Below are 15,117 nucleotides of genomic sequence, written 5' to 3'. Positions count from 1 at the left end.
ATCACAGCACACAACACCACACACACACACACACACACAGCGACCACACACAGCACACACAAACACACAAACACAACACACAACATCACACACACACCACACACCATCAGCACACACACACACGACACCCATCCACAGCAACACACACACACACACACACACACCTAATTGCACCTGACATCAGTTTGCAAGTGTGGTGTTTGTGTGTGTGTGTGTGTGTGTGTGTGTGTGTGTGTGTGTGTGTGTGATTGTGTGTCTGTATGTGAGTGAGTGAGTGAGTGTGTGGTGTGTGTTTGAGTGAGTTAGTGAATGTGTGTGTATGTTAGTGTGTGTGTGTGTGTGTGTGTGTGTGTGTGTGTGTGTGTGTGTGTGAATGTGTGTCTGTATGTGAGTGAGTGTGTGGTGTGTGTTTGAGTGAGTTAGTGAATGTGTGTGTATGTTAGTGTGTGTGTCTGTGTGTGTGTGTGTGTGTGTGTGTGTTTGAGTGAGTGAGTTAGTGAATGTGTGTGTATGTTAGTGTGTGTGTCTGTGTGTGTGTGTGTGTCTGTGTGAATGTGTGGTGTGTGTGTGGTGTGTTTGAGTGAGTTAGTGAATGTGTGTGTATGTTAGTGTGTGTGTCTGTGTGTGTGTGTGTGTGTTCCTACCTGTGTTCAGCACCTTGTGGGTCCTCAGGAAGCTGATGGCCAGCCTCATGATGGAGGCCTTGTCCAGGTGGGAGCTGACGCTGTGAGGGAGAGGCAGCTGATTGGCCAGCTCGTAGAACACCTCCGTCTCTTTGCTCCTCCGGCAGCGAGCCGCGTCGCGAGACTTCTCCTTACGACGCTCCGAACTGCTCCTGACCCAGAATACAGGGACAAGTTTCAGAGGACAGACACCTTGCTTGTCTACTCCACATCTTCCACTAGGAATACTGAGTCAAACTTATCTCATCAGTCCATTTCATCAAAATAGATAGATTTTAAATTAAGAAAAGTACAATGTTTTAAGTTTTTTTTAGAGGACAGCTGCTTTAATTTGATGTTTTATAGAAAAACCTAAATGAAATATGGAAACAATCCTCAATAAAAGGAGAGCTTCACAACGTAACTAGAGCATCTTTAGATAACTGCTGCTCTGGACAATTTAACAATGTTGTCCTGCGTGTATCATTCCTCCTGTTCACACACACACTTTGATTTTTGACAGCCGCTTTGTGGTCGCTTATGTCTCATAAATCTCCATGTGATTGGAAGCGTGTGACCGTTAGTTCCACTGGAGTTCAGCCACAAGTTAAAACCACAAAACGCTCCTCAGAACAAATGAAAGGAAGTGTTGTTTGATGGAGTCTCACTGACACGGTTTGCCATTTATTAAACTGCAGACATTTCACACCTGCATTTCTGAAAAACACCACATTATGAAAACACACATTAGCATGAAGACATTTAAGGACAACTTCTTCATAATGTCCCTCTCTTCCATCACCAGAAACACACAAAACAATCAATCTAATCCTCACAACTGAGTGCTATTGTACTAAACCTTATTTACACTTCAAAACAACGAGGAAGCTACGTGTCGGAGCAGAGACGCTAAACATGAGGATATTAATAGAAGACCATTTTCTAAATCTTAAATTGGACAGCCATTTAAAGATGTGTGCGGTCTTTATTTTCATTTCCTCAGATTAATCCCGTTGTTCAATTGCCAAAACAATAACGTCACAAGATGAAAAGGTTTATGCCGTTAATTAGCTTACTAAAGGAATAGGAGAGGATAAAGGACAGAAATATCATTTTAAAGAGGCCCTATGTCTCTTTAAAGTAGAGACACTACATACTGATATACACCTGAACATCAGCAGGAGAGGACTCTTTAAAGTAGAGACACTACATGCTGATATACACCTGAACATCAGCAGGAGAGGACTCTTTAAAGTAGAGACACTACCTACTGATATACACCTGAACATCAGCAGGAGAGGACTCTTTAAAGTAGAGACACTACATACTGATATACACCTGAACATCAGCAGGAGAGGACTCTTTAAAGTAGAGACACTACATACTGATATACACCTGAACATCAGCAGTAGAGGACTCTTTAAAGTAGAGACACTACATACTGATATACACCTGAACATCAGCAGGAGAGGACTCTTTAAAGTAGAGACACTACATACTGATATACACCTGCACATCAGCAGGAGAGGACTCTTTAAAGTAGAGACACTACATACTGATATACACCTGAACATCAGCAGGAGAGGACTCTTTAAAGTAGAGACACTACATACTGATATACACCTGAACATCAGCAGGAGAGGACTCTTTAAAGTAGAGACACTACATACTGATATACACCTGAACATCAGCAGGAGAGGACTCTTTAAAGTAGAGACACTACATACTGATATACACCTGAACATCAGCAGGAGAGGACTCTTTAAAGTAAATACACTACATACTGATATACACCTGAACATCAGCAGGAGAGGACTCTTTAAAGTAGAGACACTACACAGATTTTTAAATCAGTTTCCCTTCTGGCTTTAATCCAGAACCCACAGAAGCTTCCAATTGAAACACATTAAGGAGACGATAGCAGACAATTAACAAGAAACACGATTACCTTATCTATCTCTCTCTCTCTGTGTGTGTGTGTGTGTGTGTGTGTGTGTGTGTGTGTGTGTGTGTGTGTGTGTGTGTGTGTGTGTGTGTGTGTGTGTGTGTGTGTCTGTGTGTCACTCTTTGAGTAATTTCTTGCATTTAAATAACTGTTTCGATGTGTTCCAGTCAGGCTTTCGTCCAAACCACAGCACTGAGACTGCTCTTGTAAAGGTCTTTAATGACATCCACTTAAACACAGACAGTGGCAGAACTTCAGTGTTAGTATTATTAGATCTCAGTGCTGCGTTTGACACTGTTGACCACAGCATATTACTAGACCGACTGGAAAACTGGGTGGGACTTTCGGAAACAGTTCTGAATTGGTTTGAATCCTACTTAAAGGACAGAAACAACTTTGTTTCTATAGGTAAATACACATCTGAGTTGACAAATATGACATGTGGGGTTCCTCAAGGCTCCATCCTGGGGCCTCTTCTCTTTAACATCTACATGCTACCACTGGCTCAGATAATGAAGAACAACAAAATAAGTTACCATAGCTATGCAGATGACACACATTTACGTAACAATTTCACCAGGAGACTATGCTCCAATTCAAACACTGAGTAAGTGCATTGAACAAATCAATGACTGGATGTGTCAGAACTTTCTCCAATTAAACAAAGATTAAACTGAGGTAATGGTTTTTGGAGCCAAGGCAGAACGTATAAAAGTTAGCGCTGAGCTTCAGTCTGCAATGTTCAAAACAACAGATAGAGCCAGAAATCTAGGTGTAGTCATGGACTCTGACCTGAGTTTCAACAGTCACATTAAAACTGTTACTAAATCAGCCTACTATCACCTAAAGAACATATCTAGGATTAAAAGACTAATGTCACAGCAGGATTTGGAAAAACTTGTCCATGCTTTTATCTTCAGTAGACTGGACTACTGCAATGGTGTCTTCACAGGTCTCACTAAAACATCTATTAGGAAGCTGCAGCTGATTCAGAACGCCGCTGCTCGAGTCCTCACTAACACTAAGAAAGTGGATCACATCACTTCCTGTTCTGAAGTCTTTACACTGGCTTCCTGTGTGTCAAAGAATAGATTTCTAAATACTGCTGCTGGTTTATAAAGCACTGAATGGTTTAGGCCCAAAATACATTTCTGACCTCCTGCTAAATTATGAACCATCCAGATCTCTCAGGTCTTCAGGGACTGGTCAGCTTTCTGTCCCCAGAGTCAGAACTAAACATGGAGAAGCAGCGTTCAGTTATTATGCTCCAAACATCTGGAACAAACTCCCAGAAACCTGCAGGTCCGCTGCAACTCTGACTACTTTCAAATCCAGCAAGAAGACTTTTCTTTTTGTCGCTGCTTTTAATTGAACTATTCACATCTTAGACTGCACTGTAACTTTTATCCATGTACTTTTTCTTTTAATGTTTATTTTATTGGCTTTTCTTTTTAATGACTGATTTTAAATGCCATTTTCTTAATGTCTTTCATTTTTTGTAAAGCACTTTGAATTGTCTTGTGTTGAAAGGTGCTATATAAATAAACGTGCCTTTGATTGTCTGGGGGGGCATTGTTGTTACTGCAGGTCCCAGCAGACACTTTCAGGATACAAAACAATGAGAGTCGCAGCGCTTCATCTGACGTACTCGCTGACCCCACACACACACACACACACACACACACACACACACACACACACACACACACACACACACACACACACACACACACACACACACACACACACACACACCACACCACACACACACACACACACACACACACACACACACACACACACACACACACACACACACACACACACACACACACACACACACACACACACACACACACACACACACACACACACACACACACACACACACACACACACACACACACACACACACACACAACACACACACACACACACACACACCACACACACACACACACACACACACACACACACACACACACACACACACACACACACACACACACACACACACACACACACACACACACACACACACACACACACATTGGTCAATCAATATTGTGATAATAATCAGGAGGATGCGTCCCCAGCTGACACAGAAAGCGACTCAGGTTCTGGTCCAGGCTCTCGTCATCTCACGCCTAGACTACTGCAACTCCCTCCTGGCTGGTCTACCTGCATGTGCCATCCGACCTCTGCAGCTCATCCAGAATGCAGCGGCTCGTCTGGTCTTCAACCTTCCTAAATTCTCCCACACCACTCCGCTCCTCCGCTCCCTTCACTGGCTTCCGGTAACTGCTAGAATCCACTTCAAGACACTGGTACTTGCGTACCATGCTGCGAATGGATCTGGCCCTTCCTACAGCCAGGATATGGTTAAACCGTACACCCCAGCGCGTGCACTACGCTCTGCATCAGCCAAACGACTCGCTGCGCCCTCGCTGCGAGGGGGACCCAAGTTCCCATCAGCAAAAACACGTGGGTTTGCTATCCTGGCTCCAAGATGGTGGAATGAGCTCCCCATTGACATCAGGACAGCAGATAGCTTGCACACCTTCCGGCGCAAACTGAAAACTCATCTCTTTCGACTCCACTTCGAGCGTTAGAACGATTAACGAAGCACTTTTATACTAATAAAGGACTGGCTTATCTAAAGCCAGTTGAGTAGCACTTGAAATGTTTTTGCTCTATGAAACCTGATGTACTTTATGATTCTGTTTTCCTCAAGTTTGTATTTTGTTGGTCGAACGTACTTATTGTAAGTTGCTTTGGATAAAAGCGTCAGCTAAAAGCAATGTAATGTAATAATTGATTAAGTGTTGAAAGTCATTCTTCATTCAATGCAGAAAAGAAGGAAATAGAGCTGCTGCTGCACGTACCCTTGGCATCAATGAGTCAATGGTGAGACGTTGGAGACGCCAGCGGGAAGAACTGTCTCAATGCAAAAAGTCAAAAAAAGCTTTCAGAGGTAATAAAAGCAGATGGCCCGAACTTGAAGACTTTCTTGAAGATTGGGTGAACACACAGAGAGCAGACGGCCGAGGTGTTTCCACCGTGCAGATCCGACTGAAGGCCAAAACAGTCGCCACCGAAATGAAAATGGAAAATGTCCGGACGGCTTCCGGTCCGACACAGAGATGGAAGCATAGAGCAACACGCTCCCGACCCAAAATATCTAAAAACACTGTCCGAACAACGCAATCCAACTCTCTGAGAGCTTTTAAATCAACGGGGAAATATCGGACTAACGAAAAATGTCCAGAAAGGGAAAGAAAATCAATACCCAAAGTAAAAAGCACGACGAGGAAGAAATCGATCAGCTGTCTCAAGCAAGCAACAGCATGGATGATGACAAGCAGCCAGATGACGCAGATCACAGCGGGGAGGCTAATATGAGTTTAATTCTAAAAGAGCTGCGAGACTTTAGAAAAGACTCCTGCCAACAACTCAATGGAATAAAGGAAGACATCAATAAAATTAACAAAAGAATGGAGGAAGCAGAGGAACGAATTGACGCAGCGGAGACCAGGATCCAGTCATGGGAAGAGGTGGTGACAGGCCTAGTGAAGCTACAGGTACAGACCGAGGCTAAACTGACGGACCTGGAGGGACGAACACGGCGCGAGAACATAAGGATCTACGGAGTAGAGGAAGGTGCAGAAGCCATGTCGACATCTGTGATCGCTTTTGTGGAAGAGCTACTAGTTAAAGGCCTGGAACTGACCCCCTCTACGCTACAGATCGAGAGGGCGCACCGTGCGCTCGGCCCCAAACCTCCGGCAGAGGCCTCACCGAGATCACTGGTGGTGAAATTCTCAAATTTTAAAATGAAAGAAGACGTAATCAAAAAAGCCTGGCAGAAAAAGGGTTTTTATTTCAAAGAAAAAAAGGTCAACGTGGACCACGATTACGCACCTGAATTGCAGAGAAGGAGAAGGCAGTATGCGGAAGCCAAATCGGCACTTAAGGAAAGAAACATAAGATTCCAGAGCCCATTCCCGGCCAGATTAAAAGTGTTCTATGAGGACAATCCAGTGGTCTACAACTCGGCTGAGGAGGCAACAGCAGACATGGTGAAGAGAGGGATACCAGTGACTGTCCTGCAGAACCCAAGCTCGTTAATGGACCAGATTAACCGGCTGACCTGGGAACCCAGCAGAAAGCGAGGAGATCAACTGCACCCGAGCTCCAAGTTACACTTCAAGGAACGGCTTCGAAGCTTTCGACATCGGGATACCTGATAAGTAGCACTGAGACTATTTTCTTTTTTCTTCCTTCCTCCTTGCCTTTACTATTATTATTTTCCTCTCTACCCAAAGGTTGAGATCAAACTGAATAGAACGCTTATATCACGGGCACATGTGGGCACATTTTGGGTCGGTTTGCTACCCTCTGTATTTTATGGACCTATGTATCAGCTTAAGGGCTGAAGAGGGCCCCCTTCCATCACTAAGAGGAAGAGACTTTCCCTCCACATTCCAACACTCCAAGGCACAATATGTGGCCTTAAATCTGGAAGTCAATGTCATTTATGTTTGTGGATATTATTCTGTTACATTTTTTTTGGTTATAGTTTTGTATTTTATTAATGTTATATATACAACAGGGGATGTTGGAAATGATTTAAATGTAGGAACTCATGGATTTAAAATAAAGGCAAATAATCAGCATGCAGAGTAAAGGGTCAATTAAAGTAATTACATACAATGTGAACGGTCTGGGAAACCCAATTAAAAGGAATAAAGTCATGTCAAAATTAAAAAGAGATGGAGTTGAAATAGCCCTCCTTCAGGAGACTCATCTAACAGAACAGGAACACCAAAAACTTAAAAAGTGGAACTTCAGTTCATATTCATCCTCATACAGAAAGGGATCCAGGAGGGGCGTAACAATCTTAATCTCCAGTAAATTAAACTTTGAATGCACATGTGAAAAAAAGGACAAAGATGGGAGATATGTACTGATTCGGGGAAATTTGGAGGGTACTTTAGTTACCCTCCTGAATGTATATGCCCCCCCGGGATCTGAATGGTCATTTTACAAACACATTTTTGAAATAATAACATTGGAGGCCCAAGGAATTCTAATTTGTGGGGGAGATTTCAATGTTAGACTTAACCCAACTTTAGATACATCAAAACCCCTTCCCTCAGGAGGGAAAAAAATCACCAAGAACATTACATTGATCTTGGGAGACCTAGGGCTCTCAGATATATGGCGAGACCTAAATCCGTCTACGAAAGATTTTACCTTTTACTCACACCCACACTCAGTATATTCAAGGCTCGATTATCTGTTTATGTATCAGAAAGATTTTTACAGGGTCCAAAATTGCAGTATAGGGACCATGGACTTATCAGACCATGCCCCGGTCTCCATGGCACTAAATCTAGGACTAGAAAGGAAAAGCACAATCTGGAGATTGAACACAGGAATTCTTAACCAAATTAGGCCTCAAATCAGGACCGATATAAAAGATTATCTGAACGACAATGACAATGGAGAAGTGTCCCCAATAATCTTGTGGGATGCATGTAAAGCTGTCCTAAGAGGAAAAATAATTGGCTATTCCTCAAACATAAATAAGAAAAGAAAAGAGAAAACAAATCAGCTTCAAACAGAACTAAAACATCTAGAAAATATACATAAGAAAACCCTAAATACAAAAACTAAAATGGAAATAGATAAAAAAAAGAACGAACTCCATGAAATCCTCTCTAACGACATTAAAAATAAAATGATCTTTCTAAAACAAAGTTACTATGAGGTAGGAGGTAAATCAGCAAAACTATTGGCTTACAAACTAAAAAAACAACAGGTAGAAAACACAATTTACAAAATAAAAGACCCTGAAACAAGTATTATACATAGTAATCTAAAAGACATACAACAAACGTTTGTCTGTTTCTATAAAAACCTATACACACAGCCTAAAATAGATAAAACCAACATCAGGAGTTTCCTTGACTTGATCACTTTTCCTAAAGTGAGGGATGAGCAAAATCACAATTTAATTAGAGAAATTACGGGAAAAGAAATCGAAAAGGCAATCGCTGATTTAAAACCCAATAAAGCCCCAGGCCCAGATGGTTTCCCTTCTGAATGGTACAGGGAAATGATGGATCTACTGATCCCAACAATGAGGGATGCTTTTAACCACGTGCTTCAGACAGGTATAGCTCCCCCCTCATGGGGCGAAGCAGTAATCTCCCTGATACCAAAGGAAGGGAAAGACAAATGTGACTGTGGAAGTTATCGTCCAATAAGTGTGCTAAATCAAGACTATAAGATCTTTACCCACATTTTGGCAAAAAGACTCGAAGAAATCCTCCCTCGGATAATAAATCTAGATCAGACAGGATTTATCAAACAACGGCAAACTCAAGATAATATCCGCAGAACTCTACATATAGTTGAACATATATCCAAAAACAAACTCCAGGCAGTACTTTTGAGCCTTGATGCAGAAAAAGCCTTCGATCGAGTTAATTGGAAATTCCTATACCAAGTTCTTGAAAAGTTTGGCTTTCACAAGACATTTATTAATACTGTTCAAGCATTGTACGACAACCCTTATGCAAGAATAAAAATAAATGGAGCCATATCAAATTCTTTCAACCTTGAGAGAGGGACACGACAGGGATGTCCAATTAGCCCTCTGTTATTCGCAATTTATATCGAAGCTCTGAGTTTGGGGGTTACTCAAAATAACAATATTACCGGCATAAAAGTATATGGCCAGGAACATAAATTATCATTATTTGCTGATGATATATTAATATACCTGTCAAACCCAGATGAATCATTCTTGAGTTTACTGACCTTTTTGGATACTTATAGTTCTGTCTCAGGGTACAAACTCAATATAACAAAAACCCAAATACTGAGCTTTAATTACAAGCCAAGCCAACATATAAACTCGACCATTGTTCTTAATTGGGAACTGGACCACTTAAAATATCTGGGAGTAAACATCTCTAAAGATTCAGAGGACTTGTATACACTAAATTTCAACCCTCTAAATCAGAAAATAAAAGAAGACATAAATAGATGGAACTTGATCCCAGTGCTGAGCTTTGAATCTCGAATAGAATCAGTGAAAATGAACATCCTACCTAGACTTTTATACCTTTTCCAGAATCTACCAATTGAAATCACAGACAAGCAGTTTAACGAATGGGATAAAACCATATCAAGGTACATTTGGCAAGGGAAGAAACCAAGGATTAGATTCTGTACTCTTCAACTAGCAAAAAACAAGGGAGGAGTAGCGCTCCCCTGCTTGAAGGACTACTATATATCAGCCCAATTAAGAAGCTTGTTCTGCTGGTGCAAGCCAGACTACAGAGCTAGATGGAAAGAAATTGAGAATAATGTATCAGGAGAAGTACCAATCGAGGCAAGGTTAGGGGATAAAAAACATATTAAAAACTTACTGGAAAAAGATAACCGCTGGATCAACCTCTCTTTAAAACTATGGCTGAGGGCCATCACCAGGAGTGACTTTCTGGAGGAAATGAAGATATTAAGATGGTGCTCACATGATCTTGATTTCACCCCAAGCAAGCTAGATACAACATTTAAAGGCTGGGCCAAACATGGCCTTACTTCATATTGCACATTTTTCAGCAAAGGAACTATGTTTGATTTTCAAACATTAAAAAAACGATATGGGTTGAATAACGGTGATTTTTTTAGATTTCTACAGGTACGCCATTACTTAAATAGTTCCCTGTCAGACAGCCAGAAGGCCCTTGAAAACCCTTTATTAATAGTTTTCACCAGTGCATACACATCAGACACAGGGATGAAAGTAATCTCCAAACTTTACCAAGCTCTTCAAGATATTAAAAAGGAAAATACTTTCTATATAAAACACAAATGGGAAAACGAAACAAAAAAAACCATCCCTGACGAAGTTTGGACAAGCTACTGTACTTTTCAATGGAAGATCTCTAGCTCAGGCACCTACAGAATGTTTAGTTGGAAGATGCTGAGCAGGTATTTTTTCAGCCCTGCCCAGTCATCACATCAGCTAGGGCCCCCCAGATGCTGGAGGAAATGTGGTTCTCAGTTAGCACATCACTACCATTTGTTTTGGACTTGCCCTTTAATAGTAACTTTTTGGCAAAAGATCCATGTAGAAATTGAAATAATACTACAGGAAAAAATCCCATTAAACTGGGATGAATTTCTATTTGGGCTCGTACATTCAATCCCCTCAAACTTAAAAACAAAACAATTATTTGGAATTCTTACTGTTGCAGCAAAAAAAGCAATAACTAGAAAATGGCTCAAAGCAGACATCCCCTCTCTTGACAACTGGTATGACAAAATCCATGAAATCTATATCATGGAAAGAATCACATTCTCAATGAGGCTACAGGAAAACACATTTGAGGAAATATGGAAAAAGTGGAGAATTTACATATCCCAAAGACGACCATCCCTTGTTTGACTGTTCCTATACACCGATTGAATGTATATAGATGTGTATGTATGGCCACATGTATGTGTGTGTGTATTGTATGCATATATGCATGTTGATATGAATGCATATGTACATGTGTAGACATTTGCTATTTCAAACAACCCCTGTGTACTTTTTCGTTTTTATTTTATTTTGACTAATTTTGTTTGCTATTTCATTTGTCACTTTTGGGTCTCTAAAAACATATGATTTGAAAAACTGTACTTGTATTATAAAATAATGTGACCCCAAATAAATAAAGAATTAAAAAAAAAAAAAAAGAAAATGGAAAATGTTAGAGGTGGACCATCCTGGTGTTTCAGATTTATGAGACGAAAGGGACTGTCCATCAGGGCGCGGACGACTGTGTGTCAGCAACTCCCTCCCTCCTACCAGGAAAAAATAACAAACTTCGGCGAATTCACACAAAGAAAGATAGAGGAATATTCCATCGGACCGGACCAGATCATAAATATGGATGAAGTGCCTTTGACGTTTGACCTGCCTCTCACTAGGACTGTTAACAAGAAAGGTGAATCGTCCATCACGTTGAGAACCACTGGCCACGAGAGAACGAATTTCACTTGTGTTCTTGGCTGCACAGCATCTGGATTAAAGCTTCCGCCAATGGTGATTTTTAAGCGGATTACAATGCCAAAAGAAAAGATCCCGAACGGCATCTCCTTTAAAGTCAACAAGAAAGGGTGGACGATGGAAAGTGTAATGAAGGAGTGGCTGAATGAGTGCTACGTCAAGCGCCCTGGAGGATTCTTTCGCCAAAAAGAAGCTTTGCTCGTTTTGGACAGCATGAGGGCCCTAACAGATTCTGTGAAAGCAGCCATCAAGAGCACAAACTCAATTCCAGCTGTGATTCCTGGGGGCACAACCAAGCATCTGCAGCCACTCGACATCAGTGTCAATCGTGCGTTCAAAGTGGCACTACGCGTTCAGTGGGAGGCGTTGATGACTAGCGGCGATAAATCATTCACCAAAACTGGTCGCATGCGAAAAGCAACTTTCGCTCAAGTTTGCGAGTGGATCCTGACAGCGTGGAGGAGTGTCAAAACATCCACGATCACCAACGGGTTCCGAAAGGCTGGACTGCTGCGTGATGAAGAGGAGGACGCCGCCACAGCTGAGGCCCTTCAGAGGCTGTTCGATTCCGACAGTGACGAAGAGGAGTTCGTTGGTTTTGAGAGCGACAACGAAGGAGAGAGGAGAGTGGCTGACGAAGCCACCCTGAGCCTGTTCGTTTCCGACACTGAAGATGAGGACTTTGGTGGTTTTAGTACGCAGGAAGAAGACGAAGATGAGAATTAATGACTTGACTTTTCTGGTTACAGCCGTGTACTGCACCTTAGCCTAAAAGATGAAGACGAGGATTAATAACTTTTCTGGGAGGCTGATTACCGTATATTTTAAGCAGCCGTGTTACTGCAACTTTAGGCTTACGCGCTTACTGTCGTGTTACAGGCACTTTATTTAATTTAGCCATTGATATTGCCTCGTCAAGCGCTGTAAGCTTTGTTTTTTGTTATGGCACTACTGTAGGCTATAATGTAGATCAGTGGTTTTCAACCTTTTTCATGCCAAGGACCCCTAAATTGATACACATTTGGCCGCGGACCCCCAATTGAAAATATGTTGTGCCAGGGACCCCCAGAAGCAAAGATATCAGTTAATTTTCGCTTTAAAAAATATAAATACTCAAAGATGTGCACACTTTTTCAAGGTTTTTCAAAAATAGCCAAAGCTAAGTGGTTAAATGATTGTGACGCTATTAACTAATTTTGCTGGGGAACCCCTAGCACTCCCTCAAGGACCACTGGTGGTCCCCGTACCACTGGTTGAAAACCACTGCTGTAGATCACTGCCGGTACGTGCGCAGGGAGCGCACCGTTTAAGTTTGAAAGTTGAAAGGTGTGTGTGTCTGAAACGCTATGTGATACAGTACAGTTTACACAGCACAGTACATGTTCTAGCTACTATTGCACTACATGGTAACACTTGAATACGTTATGCAAATATGCAACTTGTTTGTTGAAATGTTAATAAATGGGAGCTTCCTCAAACAGCCATCTCTTTCCCGACAATCCCCTCTGTGCACGAACCCTTACATACGGTAATTAAACATTAAAACACCTGCGGCTTATAGTCCAGTGCGGCTTATATGTGTACACATCATTCAATTTAGCTGCTGCGGCTTATAGTCCAAAAATTACGGTACATTTATTTGGGTATAAGACGTTCAAGCAAACCAAATGTGACCAAAAGGCAACCTAAAGTGCTTATACACACAAAGTCACACAGGCTATGTTCACATGTTATCCTGCAGCCACTAACAGAGGATGGATGCTCTAAAACTATCCCTTAGTCGCAGTGTAGCTGTGCATGCATTTCTAAATCCATGTTTACCTGCAGCTCAAACTAAACCAGAAGATCTAAGACTTTTAGTTTTTACTGGAACTGGAAAAGGGTCAGGGCTGCATAAGTTACATGAACAATTCAACCAGTCCTGCCTTTGTTTAGCTCTCATATTGTTTCAGTTTTCTCCATTGTGACGCAGTTAGTGGCGTCCGATGGAAAAGGTGTGGTGTGAATAAAGTTCACCTCAGTTGTCTTGTTCTCTGCAGACACAACAGTCTGTGTGAGAGGGGACTGAGTTCATGTGATCCAGCCATGTGGAAGAAACACAGCCGGGCGTCCAACCCGTCCCAATGAGAGCTGGACCCTTATCAAACAAACCCAAAATCACTTGAGAGGCTTTTCTAGGACGGACTTATTTCCCTTTTTAGGGCCGTTGGTTAGTGAGATAAAATATCAGTTCAGTATCACTGGAACAAGACGGCACTTTCATCGTGAATCTGTTCAGTTTGAGGGTTCATTTCAACGGTTTACTGAAGTAAATGAGGTTATTATCTCACAAAACTGATGCCACAACTCCCTGAAGTGCCGTTAAAAATAACCTCTTCCTGAAGCAGCAGTTACAAACCCAACTCCTTATTAGAAACGGGTCATATGGTATGGCACAGATTCTCAGAAAAATATTACAAGACAACTTTAAAAATGTTCCTATTCAAACCAACACCTTTTCCAACAGCTTTAAGTGAACACAGCTTCCGTTCTTCCTATAAATATACTTCTAAGTACCGTAATATGTATGTTATTTATATTTGAAAGGCAGGTTTTCCTATCAATAAAGTCTCATGTCTATCAGGAGTTCATAAGTAGTGTTCCTAATATTTCTCACACACACAAAAACACACTCAGTGACACACACACCATTTCTACTGCAGATATGTGACCACAACAGTGTCTACACACACACACACACACAACACACACACACACACACACACACACACCACACACACCACACACACCACACACACACACACACACACACACACACACACACACACACACACACACCACACACACACCACACACAACACACACACACACCACACACACACACACACACACACACAGTGAGTAATGTCGTGCACGAGCCAAACAATGACAACTTAGGCTCTTAAACTTGTTTATTTAAACGCTCAAATATCCAAAATAGCGTCCAAGAAGTAAACATAATGACCGCAGGCGTTTTGCAGCGTGATGAAAACATGGATCAAACGAGGGTTAGGGGGAAAACAAAGCCTGGTATGAATCATAGCTGCGGTTCCTGCTGCTGCCAGAGAGAGATGTAAAAGCTGAGATATGGCCCTTTGTTCTGCTCGGCACACTCAGAGACACTTTAACACCCGGGAGAAAAGTCATTTAAGACGAGCTACTTCTCATAATCCTGAATCTGCACAAACATCGCTTAGCTGTGAAAGGATATCAGAAAATAACAAAGACTGCTAAACACCTCGATAAACATCTGTTTGTCAATTTACTTATTCATCTAAATAGTTATCACCGTAATAAACCGTATTTAATTTTGTCTAACTGTACAATATTTAATTTTACATTCTGTTCTTGTATATCATATTCTATCCACGTGTATATAGACTTCTTGCACCATTTTTATT

General features: G+C 41.6%; 1 protein-coding gene across 2 annotated transcripts in view; it reads right to left on the bottom strand.

Moving 5' to 3' along the window:
• epas1b (endothelial PAS domain protein 1b) overlaps positions 1-15,117 on the bottom strand; it is a 79,749-nt gene that overhangs the window by 51,704 nt on the left and 12,928 nt on the right. The window contains exon 2 of one of the 2 annotated variants that reach the window (XM_034208806.1): positions 645-835. In XM_034208806.1, the coding sequence (XP_034064697.1) occupies positions 645-835 (191 nt within the window). The remainder of the gene's footprint in view (positions 1-644; positions 836-15,117) is intronic. The other variant, XM_034208807.1, reaches the window with a different exon arrangement.

This window comes from Gymnodraco acuticeps, unplaced genomic scaffold (assembly GCF_902827175.1).
Source record: "Gymnodraco acuticeps unplaced genomic scaffold, fGymAcu1.1, whole genome shotgun sequence".
NCBI lineage: Eukaryota > Metazoa > Chordata > Actinopteri > Perciformes > Bathydraconidae > Gymnodraco > Gymnodraco acuticeps.
This window is presented reverse-complemented; position numbering and strand designations above follow the sequence as displayed.